We start from the raw sequence: 17,160 nt of genomic DNA on the forward strand, positions 1-17,160 counted from the left end.
CGCTGAGCCCCTCAGATGTAACAGTGCAAGCGAAGTGTCTGCAGCTATCGTGGGCAAGATGTACACTTTTGGCATGGTCAGGCAAATCATTACTGACCAGGGCGAGGAGTTTGTCAATGAGGTACTATCAAAACATGCTCTATTCTTAAAAAAAAAAAAATCAATACCTTTAATGTTTTAAAGTACTTTGTTATTTTAACAGGGCTATCATTTCCTTGAATCTGTCTGTACTTGTTTATTATTATTTTTTAACAGATCGAAACAATGTGATCTTCTTGCTACTTGTATTTATTTCCATATAAAATCATCCATCATTCCTGTTACCGAACCATCCCACAGTTAAATGAGAAAATCTTCGAGATACTCAGAATAAAACATTCAGTCTCCAGCGCCTGTCAGCAGCAGACAAACAGGCAGGTAATGGATTGCCGACGTCAATACATGCATGTCTTGTGACTCTTGAAACAAACAAATATTATTAAATATATTTCTGATCTATTCTGGAACACGAAGGATGGAAGAACAAATATGCGTCATATACGGAAATACGTCAGTGAGAACGACAACAATTGGGACCTCCACCTACCTGCAGTTGTGTACGGCATCAATACAGCTTTGCAGGTGGGTGTTTCTCTCAGTTGGTCATTCAACAATTTTTTTTTTAATACTTATCTGACTGTTATGTAATGCTGAACATATTTGGATCCAGGCTTCTACAAGGCATACTCCCTTTTTCTTGATGTTTCATCGGCATCCTCGTTTACCCGTGGTTATGAATGCCTGTCCCATGGGAGATGCTTTTGAGGTCGGAGATCCGGAGGAGGACATCGGCGCCACTGTGACAGAAATGAAGGCGTTGAATGATAAGGTCAGCGCCTTTTCATGTACCACCAACATCGGATTGTCTAGTATGAAAGAATTTTAAATTGAATGTACCACCAACATCGGATTGTCTAGTACGAAAGAATTTTAAATTGAATTTACTCTGTTTTTGTAGGTTCTTCGCAACATTGAAAAGGCACAGGCGAGACAACAAGAGTCTTCCAGATCCCGTAAGAGGAAATCTCCAACAAGGTCCATCAGTGATTATGTCCACATCTCTGACAGTCCTAGTAAATGGTGTCAGAGTGAAACACTTGCTAGTCATCACCAAGAACCATTGACGTTTGACAACATCTCTGCAGAAGGTGTGGCCACTGTGGTTGAGGGCTGTTCACAGGAGAGCTGAAAGAGCCAATGTTCCTAAAAATGGAGGACGAGGACCAGCAAGAGGCATGCATATGACCCCCTCCATATTTGTGTTTGAGAAGGTGGAGGACATGGAGGTTTTCCTCACAGCGTGTTGGGATCAGAAGGGCCTGCATGTCAACTCTTTGTGTACAGACTCTCACACTACCCTTGAAATGGTGATTCGGATTTCAACCGAGCCGGGCCGCACCAGTTAAAACTGCCAACCAACCTAAAGTTCTTTCTACTTTAAATTTAGATTAACTGTGCATATTCGTTATCTTTAATTAAACAATTAAAAAAAACAAAAAAAAACGTTGCGTTACATCGTCAAGGTTAGTAACGCGTCCATAGCAAACATTAAATGTTCTTTAAATGAACTCTCAACAAAATTACTTTTTTTATATTGTAACATCTAAAATGTCCAAAAACTCACCTCTCACCTTTAATGAAGTTGGAGTTACCGTACAAGTAAGTGGTCCGTTTGCACGCAACGCAAATCAGATAGCGACAAGGGCCACTAAATCATGAATGCACCACAGGAAGTGCTGTAAGTTACAGTTGCTATAAGACCACAACTAAATAAGTAAATCTTATGTCTTTCCGTTTTTAGTAGAAAACATCAACTTCACGGGGCATTTTGAACGCACTAATTTTATTGTTATTAAAAAATTAACTTTATCCCTTTGAATACAGAGACAAAATCATTTTTTAAAAACTAAAAAGCAATGCACCTACACTGCAAAACATTTACATAATTGCTTTTAAGTCCTTCAGGTAATGGCTGTTTACTCTTTGTGTTAGGGTTAGAGAGGTAATGTAAGTGTGAGTCTAATTTAACGTTTTATCCATCCATCCATTTTCATCCGCTTATCCGTCACTGGGTCGCGGGGTCAGTTGTCTCTGACTCCACTGGAAGGTACCAACCGCCCTAACCGGGATTCGAACTTGCCCAAGAGGTGAACCCTGGGGTTCTACACCAATGACAGAGACATTGCCTCTAATATTTTTTTTTTCAATTCTTGTGCTTAATTAAAGCACTAAGCAATTAGAATCAATTTTTTGGGGTCAGGAGCGATGATGATTTTTTTTTTTTTTTTTTAAACCTTCACTTAGTGTATTGACACTAGCAACAATAAAAAGTTATACACACAAAATTATAGCTGCAAACACAAACAAACACACACACACATGCAACACACAAATGTCCACAGTGAGAGATGAGACCAGTGGTATGCGGCGGCGGTGGTGGTGGTGTCTTGTTTATTACACAACAAAAAGCACCTACAATAACCCGCTCCCTGCTTCGACGCAGGAGGCAGACAATCTCACTTCTTTTCACAGTGGTTTTTTTTTTTTTTTATGTGGACATGTTTTGACAAAGACATCAAACCGTTTTATCTAAATGAAAAAGAAGAAGAAGAAGGAAAAAAAAGTAGCCTACACACAGAAATTCACAGCTGAAAAATCACACACACACAAAAAAAAGAAAATAAAGCAGTGTCAACAAACAACAGTAAAGTGAGTAAAAAATAGAAAATTTAATTATTTAAATATCCTTTTTAAAATACAAACATTGATTCCAACGTCTAAATAATATAACCCTTAGTTTCCTATTTATTGTAACTGGCAATGCTAAATGTACAACGTGGCTATACAAGGAAATGTGAGGTTTGGTAATTTATTGTATTGCTCATTTATATAATGCATACATATGATACTGCAAATGACTTTCTTTAACAGTACCGCTGAAGCGTGCCCGCAGCACCTCACCCTCGTATTATTAACAGTTTAGACGTTTTAGGGGACCATTTCGGGGTGCTATTTATTCTCTTTAAAAAAAAAAAAAATCTGATAACTATAGCCTACTAGAAATTTTGTTAGTAATAGAAGAGCTGCAGAAGCAAAATCGGTCAATCAGAGGAATCTTTGGACTGCTCCGGTACCTGGGGCCAAGGTCACCGGATGTCACAAGAAATGTTGCAAGCGACCGCCGGTATTTTCCCCAGCTGCACCATTAATCCAACGAGTCGTCTTAGAAAGCATGATTCGTGAGCCCTGTGAGCCGGCAAAGTCTGAAAACAGGTATAAAAAAAAAGAAAAGCACCGGACAACCATTGTATTAAATACTCTAAACTTCATATTGGTGAGTGAAAGGATCAGAAGAGCACGCATTCACACTGATTTGGCCAGATTGCCGTCTTCTACCGACTGAGGTTGACCCTCCGTAGCCTCATCTGGCTGCGTAAACTGATCCCTAAATGACCATACGTTTGAGGAAAAAGCAGGACTGCACACGTAAAAAAAAAAAGTTTTTATGAGCTCAATTTTTTTTTTCTACTAAACCGACACCGGTGTGTGTCACAATGTAAATAAAATACACTTGAAAAGAAAATGTACGAAAAAGTCGTTTTCAAGTTTTTTTAAAAAAAAAGGTCTGTACACTGCGAGCTGCACGAAAATAACCGTCCTAGGGGGCAGGGGGGGGGGATTTGTATTTATATAACAGTTGCTGGCTTTGTTATCTATCAAGGTAATCGCATGTCTATGTAAATGAACTGTACAGCACGGTCAGGTCGAAAGATGAATTCTCCCCTGGAAAATATGGTCAAAGATCTGGCCATCAGATACTGACGCAGTTACACTGCACACAAAGCACGCTGCGATGGTCGTTCAAACAGCAGGTGTACCATGGGACTTTTGGAAAATATTTTCGAGCCAGTGTGTCAACATCTAAATGATGTCGAGCATGTCGCATTTCTTGATGCCTGAAAGCGCTTTGCAGTTACTAAAAAGATAAAGTTCAGCACGTGTGTGTGTACCCAAAGGTTGACTTTTTATGCAGTGATTCTTTTTTTTCGCTTTGAAAAAAAAAATATGCAGCGGTAGTAGAAATCTATAAATCGTACTTACTTCATGTTCCACATTACAGTTCAAATGAATTCCGTCACACTTATTATTAAAGAGCAGAGCTGAAAGTAGTGGCTAAATGCTGCGAATAGTCAAAAATAAGCTTAAGCGTTACTTCTTTCTTTGTTTTCTTTCTTTTTTTTTTTTTAATCATTAATGTTGCCACACTGGCTTCATTATCAGAGCTGCGGTCCTCCCTGATTTCATTATAGCTCATTGGTTCAATGCACACGTACATACAGACACACACGTTTGCTCACATGTAAGCCAGCTCATTGTGTACCACAGGGGGTTTGTTTGGGTTTTTTTTTTTTTGTTTTTTTGTTACATACAACACTGAATATATACGTCCTTCCTAGGAGAAGCGTGTGATTAGCACAATTTTCATACGTGACTCTCCCGGACTACGACTCGGATTGCACAGTCTTTCATAGAGATCCCTGCTCCTACTACAGTATGTACACTAGCATCTCACCCCCCCCCCCCCCCCCCCCGCCTCCGTTCTCTATAACCAGGTTCCATGACCTGGAGTCCCTGAGCCAAACCAGGCTCCAGTTGAAGCTAGCAGCTAGGGTCCTGAATGTGGAGAACTACTGACATACTCAAAACAAACCGACAACAACTTTTAAACGTCTCATCTTTTTGTTTGTGTGTGTGTGTGTTTTTTTTTTTAATCCACATTTTTACTCAGTGACAAACAACAACCGGGTCAGTATATTGCTTTTAACATATTGCAAGTAGTTCCTATGACTTTGCCTACAATGGCACACTCAAATATAGTGAATGTGGGCATTTCTATGTGCATACCAGTCGTACGCCATCCTGGACCCTAGAAACTTGTACTCTTTTAATGTTTTTTTTGTTTGTTTTTTTTTTTCATGGCTTTTGTAAGCAGACGTTGCATCATCTCTTAAAGAGATCGGAGAACCACAGTCGCAGTCTTTTCTCGGGGGGGGGGGGGTACCTACAGTTCGAAGTTGTTCTTCCTCGTTCGTTGCTGTGACAAGACGGCGCAACTTAAATAGGGTCGAATGTTGTGGGACTTTTGTTACATTATTCACTCGGGTATCTTGAAATCCTTTAACTGAAGTTTGGCAGTTACATCCCACTTCCAAAGCAGAGCGATACCACTCGGAGACGAGGTTTTTCTTTCTTCAGGTAGCCTCTGGGATTAAGGAACATCTACCTGATTACTTTCCTTTTGCAAAAAATGTCTCATCATCCCAGATCGCTTATCTACTTTAGAAGATCTGATCTATGTTTGTGTCAATGTAAATCTTTTATTACATTCTTTTTTTTTTTCTGCTGCTGCTGCTGTTGCTGTTTTTGCTCTAGGGTGAATCCATCATGGCTTCTAGCATCTCCAGAAATAGTTTGTGCATGGGTACTCCTCCACGGGTCTTGATGCTGTAGAACGTGGTAAGAGCGCGGCCAGCAGTTTGTCGGAGGAGGGGCAGTGTTAAAAGGAGACGTCCCGCTCGCTGAGGGTCGTCGGGCCGCCGCTGACACTCCAGCTCCAGCAGGGCCTGATGAAGGAGGTCCCGCAGCTTTTGCACAGCTTCTATATCTTCGATGTAAACAGAGTCTGACGAAACAGGAAAGAGGATAAAAAAAAAAAAGAAAATATTACTTTTGTAACCACAATTTTTGCCGACGCTAGGTGGCCGAGCACTCATGATAAAATATTACTTTTGTAACCACAATTTTTGTTTTTTTTATTGCAAAGTGTGAATCTACAGCAAAGAAAGATGGCTATTTCTTAAATTATTGCATTTTTATATATTTTTTCTAAATTTCGTTTTAGGCATGTAATACAATAAGATATTTGATATATAACAACTACATACAGATATATACACCTGGTAACTAAGAAACTGAAAATACAGTAATACCTTGAGATACGAGCGTCCCGACAGTATTCCGAGATACGAGCAAGCCTACGAGAAAATTTTTGCTTTGAGAGATAAATCTTACAAATAAAGCTATGAGTACCGTAATCGCTAACAGACGCCGACGCTAGGTGTTCGTCGACTTCCGTACGCATCTCCCGAGAGTTTTGCGTATTGCGTTATCTATGTGATTTTCTCCCTATTTTGTGCATTATTCTTCATAATAGTGATGAGTAATAAGAAAGTGAGCGGTAAGGATAGAAGTGAGAAGAAGAAACGCACGATGACCATGGAAATAAAGGCAGGAAATTGTTGATAAATATGAGCGCGGTGCCCGAAATAAAAGAATACAAATCGAAAAACTTAAAAATACAAATTTTTTGTGTGTCTTAAAAACATGGTTTTTTCCATTGTTATTAGCACTAATAAAGGAGGGTTTTTTTTTAGGTCTGCAACGGATTAATTTTTTTTGTTTATTTCTAATGTGAAAAAATGATTTACATTATTCTTCATAATAGTGATGAGTAATAAGAAAGTGAGCGGTAAGGATATAAGTGAGAAGAAGAAACGCACGATGACCATGGAAATAAAGGCAGAAAATTGTTGATAAATATGAGCGCGGTGCCCGAAATAAAAGAATACAAATCGAAAAACTTAAAAATACAAATTTTTTGTGTGTCTTAAAAACATGGTTTTTTCCATTGTTATTAGCACTAATAAAGGAGGGTTTTTTTTTAGGTCTGCAACGGATTAATTTTTTTTGTTTATTTCTAATGTGAAAAAATGATTTAAGATACGAGCACCTCAAATTACGAGCTCGGTCCTGGAACGGATTATGCAGTACCTCAAGGTATTACTGTAATAATTTCAGATTTTAAAACTTACTATACTGTCTTACAAACACCTTACACGGGCCAACCTTAGATGTGAAATATTTTTCGTACTGGTGCAGGCTACAAATTAGCCCTTGGCTCTATTGAATAAAAAACTGGAAACAGTAAGCGAGGAGTAGGGCAGAATTTTCAAAAACATTTCATCGCGCAACAAAATTACGAATCGAATGCGAATGGTTCTACCTTGACACACTTACCAGAGTTAGTCAGTGCAATGGCTTTAAGCATGACAAATTCCTCCCGATCTAAATTTAGGGACCGGAAACGCCGGGCAAGTTGACTTATTGCTGCGTTTAGCTCTGTCAGTCCTGCAAGGCGTGACATTTCCTCGTCCAGGACAAAATCCTCTGCGAACACAACCTCATCCTCGCAACCAAGCGAGCGGTATGCGACGCCCAGCACCAGCACCTCCAGCCACACTGACTGCAGCACTGACATCTGGTCAGCTAGAGACAATGACAGAAAGCCTGCGGGGAACAAAGAAACGGGACATTTAAAAAAAATGTAAAAAAGGCATTTCGGGGACTTTTCATTTTTTTTCCTAATTGTTGGTAACGCTAGGTTTCCTGCAGTACACTATAATACACACCATAACAAATTACTTTTAAGTGAAATGATAATAGTGTAAATAAAAATGTAAAAATGTATAAAAATAAAAATGCATTATATGGTCCTAAAAATCAAATTTTAGTACAACAAGCAATATGTAATAACCATAATTATGAGTATGTATTAACATGTAATAAAAGCATTTGATGCTGTTTTATGCCTTATTCTTTTTCACAGGCAGTGAGACGACATCGCTGTATTCCACAGCATCACTTCTACTTTCCGTCAGCGCCGTTCCTCTCTCTCTTTCATTTCATTTACCTGGAATGTGTTTGGCCCAACCGATGATTACCACCAGCTCACGGTCGGCGAGGTCACAGAGGGTGGTGAGCGTCCGCTGGGCTGTGTCAGGCTGCAGGGGGTCTGGCATTGCAAACAACTTCTCCGGCTCTGCCACTAGGAGGTGGGATACGATGATGTTGGACGAACCTATGACACACAAACGCCACGGGGAAAAATAAGTAATGCGCGAACAAAAATACAAACTCTGCAGACCGGGCTTGTTTCAGCTCTGTGTGCTGACGACCAGAATTAAAACAAGGATGCCTTCTGTCACCGAAAATTCTGCAGACCGGGCTTGTTTCAGCTCTGCGTTGCTGACGACCAGAATTTAAAAAAGGATGCCTTCTGTAACACCGAAAACGTTACTTTAATTCAAAATGATCGAGGACTACTTATGTAGGAAAAAATATTAATTTTCTTCTTAAATGTAGCTTGGACGGAAATCTGAAATTCGTGTCTGATTTCTACCCGTCAAAAGTGAAGAGGAAAATCATCGCTATCAATTTGTGCCAGTAGATGGTGCTACTTCTATTCCACTGGAATAAATGCAATCGTGTGTTCCTAATAGTCTAGGATCCATTTTCAAAAGTTCAAGGAGAAAAAGGAAAGGACAGTTACTACAGAAAAAAAAAAAAAAGAAACGTTCTCAAAGGATTGAAAATGATTAAATTGCTAATAATGAGCAAAAGTTAATGTTTATGCACGTTTTTATTTGCAAGGAGATTACGTGACAACATTGAAATACAATGGTTTTATCTTTGTTAATTTTGTTTAAAATCAAGGTTTTCCAAGCCTTTAATGGAATGCTCTTATTGATGATTGAAGCTTTACAAATGATCTATTTCTTTTTCTAAAAACATTTGAATCAATTGACATCTTATCGTTAAATCAAGCAAAGAAGCAAGCTTTTGGTGCAAAAGAGAGACCCTAGGATTTTCGAGGATATGTTAAGTAAGCGATTGGCTATTTTTTTTTTTTTTAATTGTTCTCAATATTGAGAAAAGCTAAAAAACCTTTTTGCAGAGCCAATGTTCTTTAAGAGAACAATACAAAGTAACAGTACAACAATCATCAGGACATAATGAAAACAGAATATCTGGGGGGAAAAAAAACAAAATTTTCAATTATTTATGTCCAGTATAGTGTTAAGAGTAACATTACAAACCGAGCCGACCTTTTTCACTCTCCTTTGTTAGCGGCAGAGGTGCACTCTGGTATGTTGCATTCTCCACTTCTGGCCGTCTTTTATACTTTTGTCTTCCTCCCCGGACCCTGTCGAGACGCACTCCTGCGTGGTGAGACGTAAAAAAACATTTATGATTGGTTTGGAAAAATCAGCATTTTCCTAATACAACGAGTGTCCTGGTGTAGATTTACAAACATAAATCGAGGCGTCTGCACACCATGCATACTCACCCTCCTTTAACATGCCTACTTTGAGGCACTTGGTAAAGCGACATGCTTGGCAGGCCTTTCTGCGTCTTTTGGTGATCTCACACTCATTCGAGGCTGGACAGCTGTATTCGATGTTGCCTTCAGTGGAATAACAGATAATGTTACTAATAATACTAATTAATTTGTATTTATGTATATTTATATATATATATATATATATATACACATACAAAGATAGATATACACGGACACGTATATGTAGGTATATCAATTATATATATATACATATATATGCATATATATACACATATACTGTATATATACATATACACATATATACACATATATATCCACATATATACATATATATATCCACATATATACATATATATACACAAACACACATTTCAATACTACAAACATATTTTGCGTGTGTCCAAAAGCCTTGACAAAATGTATCACGTATCTTTGTCTTTTATTTAATATATAATTAATATATAAATATATATATCTTTACACATTTAAAAGTTCACTAAAACAATAAAACACAACATCTGTTTTATTATTAAATTTTAAAAAAATATATGATTATTTAAAAACTTTAATACAATTTTTACTTTAAGTGTTAATGTCAAATCAAATATTATTTTTGTCATGTCAACTTTTCGGTTTCTATGGTTTTAGTGTATGGCAAGCTGCATATCTAATCAAGTAATATTAAAATATGGCATTAATATTATCTCCTCTTAAAAAACAATATATATCTTTGAAGTATTTTCAAGGGCTGCTACAAGGAGCAAGATATTTTGGTTTATGTTGCTGTGCTCACGGTGAGTCCCAAAGAGATACGCGTATCCCTTGAGGGAAACAGGGGTATTGCAAGGACTATGCGGTTGTGTCAGAATTGTGTCATTTGTGGTAAATGGAATAAAAATGTCATATTATTTCTTTTTATATTAAAAACAGCAAGACCATTGATTATGATCATTTTTTTATTTGCTCTCGCTGTTCTTTGTTTTGTGGAGCTTCAGCTTATACAGTATTATTTGACATGTTACGGTAACATTTTTTAAATTTAATAATCTACTGTCATACATTTCATATGACTCTTTTTTTCAGGAACCGTTGACATGTATGCGTACAGGTGTACTCATGGTATGACAAGCAGACCAAGGGGTCACTTGTCATACAGGACAAAAGGTCAGGAACAAAATGTGCTGAACATTATTCCTAGGTTTAAAGACACATGATTAGCCGAGTTCTAAATAACGTCTTTTACCATAATAATTTACGCAAAACCACTAGATATTTTTTAAGGGTCAAGATCCACAAAGTATCTTGTCCCTTAAAAAATATTTAGTAAATTTGCATACCTTTTTTCGTTTAGTATGCAGCAACATCTTTTGTTCTGCTTTTTGTTTTTGCTGAAGTTTTATCGACAAGGGCTTAGGTTGATACCATCTTCATTTACAGCATTGGTGCCACAGCTGGGTAAATAGGTCAGTCTTTTGAGAACATTGCTTTTCTAAAATTGTGATTCATTTTACCGTAACTTTTTTTTCTTCTGAATATTAACGTAAAATAATAGAAGCTTTCCGAATGAAGCGTGTCAGTCATTTATCCTCAAATGTATATTAAAAAAGGGTCTTTAATGTATATCATATCACATGCGTTTTTTTCAAATGTGGAAAAACTTGGGGTTACAAACCTTGGATGGTCCTTTTAAAGAACGCCTTGCAGGCCTCACATGATGCGACTCCGTAGTGGTAACCTGAAGCAACGTCTCCACACACTAAACAAAGCCTCTTCGGTAGCGTGCTCAGGGCGTACTTGCATCGTCCTGCTCCGTTGCCCGTTGATCCCTCGTCGGCGCCGTCCCCTCCTTCGTCTTTAAAGTTGCAACGCAGTCCTTGTGTGTACAGCGGCGGAGAGTAACGTTTGGTGCTGTCGCCCCTAATTCCACTTTGCGAAGAGTCCGAGGAGGCTCCACCAGGGCTGATACGGCCTCCCCCGCCTCCCTCTGGACTACTGGGTTCCGCCTTTATGTAGACGTCTGATCGACGGTCTCTGGAAGACATGACGCCTAAATGGGAGAGACGAAGATGTCAAGCAAATGTCATTTTTGATAGTACGAAAACATAATCGTTACACGTCAGGTTCCGCACATACGTCGTCAGTTTTATACGAGTGATAAACTTATAGAAGAACACAGAAAATCCAAAATCATTCATTCACCTATGATTGAAAAGAGACTGAAAAGACTGCCAAACATGCCCCTATTAATGGCCGCATGTCAATGGATCAAATCTTTCTTCAAGTCTCACACCAACCTTTAACCTGTTTGCACATACAACTACAGTTTACCCAAGAGGGTTGGTTTAAATGTAAACAGCAGACACACGACCACGGAACACGATCGACAATGAGCGAAACTTTCTGATCGGTGTGGTTATTAAACTTTGCTTAAAGCATGGATTCTTGAGAAGTGGGTCGTCTTTTTTTTCCCCTGTGCCTTTTCGTAGACATTTCCAAGCTCTTAATGATTTTCGTTCATACTGTAAAAAGAGTACAGACTTTGATCACCCAACGTTTCCACCACCCCACTCTCATTGTTCACCTTTGCTGACACCCAAAACATGGCAGCTATAAACACCAAAACACAGCAGTGTGCCCTCAGGGGCTGAGGAAGGAGGTTTAGTGTATTTAAAAAAATTTAAAAAAACACACACACTGAACTTATTTTGTGTCCTAAATGAAGCCTCTCACAGTGACAGCTCAAACAATACTTAATTATTTTACTAATTACACCAGGGAGCGCTCTCTTCATTACCTGAAAATAAGCCCTTTTTCACTTAATTCAGAATAAGACCATCTCCATTGGGGCTGCCTCGGACATACAAGACTAAAACCTAAACCATCCTGAATTACTTAAATATACAAAATGTGCATTTAACATGTGAAACACCGTATAAGCCAACCTTGCTTCTTAGAGGTATACATTCCAAACAGTAATTATATAGAAAGGAGAAAAGTCTAGTAACACATGTATAATGTTGGAGTTTGACCCTACTCGGTTTGACTGTAGTCCTGTGTGCCAGTATAATGTTGGAGTTTGACCCTACTCGATTTGACTGTAGTCCTGTTTGCAACGAGAATGGTGGTCACAGCAACCTTAACCAGTTTAAAGTTTAGGTCAATTTAACTGGCTTTACAAGTTCAATTAAACGCTCAGCCGCAAATTAATATATAAATATATATAAAACAGGTAGTAGTTGTCTACATTAACTTAGCGACATGAGCATATCCGACTGTCTGGTCTCAACCATGTGCACCTCTGGCCACTCAAACATCTGTAGGCAGCTTTCTCAATGCACTCATACGATAGAATTAAAAATTGAAAATAAATAGTGGCGTGTTTTTTTGTGTGAAATCGACGGTGGATATGACACGTTTTATGTATATTGTCAAAAAAGCGTTATTATACGTTATTGAACCGGAATGTTTGGGGAAGCATTAGCATTTAGCTTTAACAACAACAGTAAACTGAACTGTAGCTAAGCTGTAGCAGCAGCTAGCGCTAATCTTGGTCTCTCTCTGCTGCTGCTGGGTCTGTGAGCTATTTTTGCCTCTCTAACCCGCGTTAAACAGCGTCTTACCTGAAGACGGTGGCTAGTGCAGAACTTAAGTCGCTCCACGATGGGATACCATGACATAAATTTCACACAGGAATGACCGTTTAAAGACCGAGGCTGGCAACGGTCGCTAGCTCGTGTTAACTGTGGGTACAATGGGCCGGCCTACAGCTGGTTCTCCCTAACAGCTGATAAAATGCTACAGGATGGATGTGTTGGAGCTGAAACACATTACAGTCAGCACCATTGCTTGACCTGAATGTTTTGTTCACATGAATTAAAAATGCATTTTTGAAATACATTTTATAACATTTCTTTGCAATTCTTTGTTTACAACACTAATATTTGGTTGAATGTCTACAAATTAAAATAAAAATGTATTGTTAAAAATAATCAAGACCTAATTTGTACATACAATTACAAAACACAAAATTACAAGGACAAACGTGCCTGTATATACACACGTAAGCATACTAAAGACCCTTCACGTAGACGTGCACTGCTATATAGCGATACATTTCACATTAATATCATTTTAATATCACCACTGAATTATAAAAAATACAAATATCATAATCAATTATTATTCTACTATTTTTTCCTATTAAAGGGATTTTTGAGGGAGTTCAAAAGTAGGTGGCTTTTTAAAAATCATCGAAGAGATTATAAGAGGACCTGCCTTATTATGGACAATTAATACATGTGTTTGGGTTGTTTCACATACCATTTTGAAGGTGCAAGGCAATCACTTTTCACTATATCTTTTAGTGTGTACATTCGGAAAAAAAACCTTCAGAGCAGTAACAGAAGGTATGTCGTCTGCGAAGCACCTGCCAAAACAGCTGCTTCTTTTTGTGCCAAACTGTTCAAGGGCAAAAGTACAAGTATGTTTTAGAGCACTTAATTTTGTGAAGACTAAAATTTAATTTTGTTCTTAAAGCACTCTTTTTTTTTTTCCCCCTTCAACTTTTTAAATTTGATTTTTAAATGATAAATTCCAGTTGTCAGCTAAAACGAAATGTTTTGGGGAAACTGGGCTAAAGAGAGATGTCTTAGCATCATAACATTTTTGTCTGTGTAGAACGTGAAGTGAGAGTGCGGTACCTGCGTGGAGAGCTGGAGCGTAAAGCTTTCGCACACTAGTGATAGCCTCAGTGCTGCTTGCGTTCAGGTCTGCAGGCTTCACAACACCTGCAAATGAAGCAAAGTTGACTGGTTACACTGGTTTAAAATAATTAAAGACAATAACACTCCCGCTGTAAACGGAAAACAGCCACAGTTATTTTCGCAATGGCTGTGACACTTCAATGATACGTATGCTGTCCGCAATGTACAATACAATACTTTTTTTGATAATGTACACACGCCCTGTACACAAATAAAATTTTTAAAAAAGTAATAAACGTACATCCCGGTGAATGTGTTCACATTACTGCACATTGCCTTGAGTACCCTCCCCCCTAACACTGCATGACACACTCCAAAGGTCACAGTCACAGGAATGCTTGAAGGACAGACAGAGTACAGCCAACACCTTGTCTCTTACTCAAAGTCAAACATGAAGTTGGGTTATATCTCTCTGCAAAATATCTTTGAATGGCATTCATTTAAAAACAGTACTTGTATCCATGGCTCAGCAAGTTTTTTTAAAAAAAAGTTTAAGCATAAGACCCTAAGAAATATCCTGTGCAATATGCACAGCAAAAGAGAAAAGTTTTTGTTTTTTTTTAAAGACTGTAACCTTGAGCAATAAGACAGCAGGTTGATAAAGGACACAGATGGATGATTTTGTAACTGATAAAAATACTGTTTTCTGTTCTGTTGAGAAAATACTCCATACATCGAAATCAGTACTTGTACTTGTGTGCTTTTCGTGCACGTCATGCACGTTTTGTACGTTGGTCAAACTGCACAGACAACTCAAAAAGTTTTTTTGCCAAATTGTTTAAATCAGAGAAGTTGGGGAGTACTGCAGTAAATTTGTAAATAGCACAACTAAATCGAATAAAAGAGAAGTTGGGGAGTACTGCAGTAAATCTGTCTGGGTAAATAGCACAACTAAATCGAATTTTTAAAAAAATCGAAATGCGCAAAATAAAATATTTGGATTACTATGTGTTCCACAGACAACTGACCTGAAAACGAATGGACTGGGTTATATCTAAATCCACGGTAAATTATCCCGTTATAAAACGACAAAAAAACTATCACGTGCAGGGTAAATTGCTTTTGTCCGGAGGGGTCGATATATTTTATCATTTTTTTGTTGGATACACCGATGGTCATTGTTAGTGACAATGCATCACAGTGGCTGACACATAAAAGTCATGGTGAGTGTTATAAACACGGCACACCGTGGAGGCGGTGAGAACAGCACCCAGGGGTGACCTTGCCTTGCTGATTTCGCACCGGTTAAAGGTTAATTGCCAAAGTGGATTATGCGTTCAGATCGGTGATCTCAATCCGAGTCAAGTATACTCCGTGGTTTCGACAGTTCATTGTGTCAAAGCATCATGGAGATTATTCCGGTTAGAGGTGGCGACGGAAGAAGTGAGCACGGTTGAAGTGCGCTCGTGTAGCGCTGTGTTTGAACTGAAGCATGAGTTGAGCTATAAGACAACAGTTAAATCGTACGACGCATCTCACGATCTTTACGTACAGTCAGTGAACGCATCAGATTTTTATGTTCAGAAAACTTGTAGGTTTATTAGACCTACCATTAGAGCTTTGGCCATCATGCGTTTTGTGGAAATTAGACACATTAACGCATGCACACGCTGTGTGAATAAAGCTCTTATTACATTATATAAGCTATACAAGTGTGTAAAACGTGAACTTAAGTGACCGTGAATACTTACAGCTCCATTGGCGTCACCTTTAAATGTTCCTCGGGGAGCCACGGAATGGCACAAATATTCACGTTCACTCAAGTTTACTCTCCAATGTTAAACATGGAAGGATACTTACTGACAAAGGTGAAAACATCACAGAGCCGTGTGTCCGTTTGCCGTTCAGACTGCGCTATTGACAGGTCTGCAATAGCTTTAATCGCTTTTGATGACGCTGAGCGTCACATATCGCGTCCCTGGACGTTACAGTCAAATAAACAGTAGCGCTGAGCAGACTGACTAATCCACCTGCCTTGTTTCGTAGCCTGTGGTTTTAATTTATCGTCGTCGGTCCTCACAACTGAGGTTGTAGTTTAACGTCATCAGCAAAACTAGTAGAAGAAAAAAGCGAATCCGCTAAATAAATACGTTTCAAAATAAAGCTATCTTTTTTTTCACGACCACAACTAATAGCGACGTAACGTTCACCTTGAACGAATAAGCTTTCATAATTAACCTTGACTCTGTACATTATTTTGTTATAAAGCCAATCCTTTATAAAAAAAATATAAAGGGTTGGCTTTGTCCTTTATATTATTAAGGATAAAGCCAACGCTTTAGTGAGTAAGTTTGACAACGAATTTACTGTGAAGTAACATCCGGGTCTTTCTTCGGTTTCTCCTGCCGACTTAACACAGTGCTCTGACGTAGCTCAGTGGATCTCGTGCCTTTTCTCCTCCCCCTTTCCATTTCACGTATCGTTTACGTGTCTCCGTTACGTCACACGCACGCAACTACCACCAGCGTCATCAGCTTTATGATGATGGCCAGCGAGTCGTTCAAAAAAATATATGACCCAGTCTCCCTTAATCCTTACGTAGCCCACATTTTACCGGCAGCCGATGCTGCTCAGCAGTCCACTCTAAAATAGGTTCGCAAATACAGTCAGCCAAAGATAAAACATAGTCGGTACAGTAAAGAAATGGTATAATCTTACACTTTCAATATTCATCGTAACGCATATTCCCAACTACGCTCATACAAAAGTACATCGAATTAGCCGTGTTGCTATCTTAGGCCACTGTAAAATAGTCTATCCTTTTGCAGTGCACCCCTATGGAAAATGTTGTCATGCTGTCGGTCTTGTGACACTGACTGCAAAAAAAAAAAACAGTTGCTAAGGAAGGGACAGAGAAGTGAGCAGGCAGGAAGAATTTTACAAAGAGATCTTAAATGGGATTTTCCTTTTCTCTCTCTCTCTCTCTCTCTCTCTCTCTTTAATGAAAGTGAGGCTCCCATTGTGAATCTGGAGTTAGTATACGTTTACGATGAAGTTTACATGCATATCCTTAAATGACTTTTCTAAACGCGCCTGCCGTCAGATAACTTTGATACACATCCGTCTTTAGTTTAGTATAGAACAGTTGACATTAGATATATAGATAGATTGATCAGTTATGTCGTGTACAGTAAGGAGAAAAACGCTGCTGCACGA

General features: G+C 38.5%; 1 protein-coding gene across 3 annotated transcripts; it reads right to left on the reverse strand.

Annotated features, from left to right (window-relative positions):
- Window positions 1-4,078: 4,078 nt before the first annotated feature.
- esrra (estrogen-related receptor alpha) lies at window positions 4,079-16,250 on the reverse strand. 3 transcript variants are annotated; one of them, XM_008332168.3, is made up of 8 exons: window positions 15,805-16,250; window positions 13,942-14,028; window positions 10,914-11,288; window positions 9,227-9,343; window positions 8,985-9,098; window positions 7,790-7,957; window positions 7,117-7,386; window positions 4,079-5,722 (listed from the first exon to the last, which is right to left on the reverse strand). In XM_008332168.3, exons 3-8 carry the CDS (start codon window positions 11,281-11,283, stop codon window positions 5,469-5,471), a joined length of 1,293 nt encoding a protein of 430 aa, XP_008330390.1. In that variant the 5' UTR covers window positions 11,284-11,288; window positions 13,942-14,028; window positions 15,805-16,250; the 3' UTR covers window positions 4,079-5,468. The 3 variants fall into 3 exon arrangements, with proteins under 3 accessions (XP_008330390.1, XP_016897343.1, XP_008330392.1); XM_017041854.2 differs by lacking the exon at window positions 15,805-16,250 and adding an exon at window positions 15,696-15,790; XM_008332170.3 differs by lacking the exons at window positions 13,942-14,028; window positions 15,805-16,250 and adding an exon at window positions 12,862-13,194.
- Between the last annotated feature and the right edge of the window lie 910 nt (window positions 16,251-17,160).

The sequence above is a fragment of the Cynoglossus semilaevis genome, chromosome 19 (genome assembly GCF_000523025.1).
Source record: "Cynoglossus semilaevis isolate Cse_v1.0 chromosome 19, Cse_v1.0, whole genome shotgun sequence".
Lineage (NCBI taxonomy): Eukaryota > Metazoa > Chordata > Actinopteri > Pleuronectiformes > Cynoglossidae > Cynoglossus > Cynoglossus semilaevis.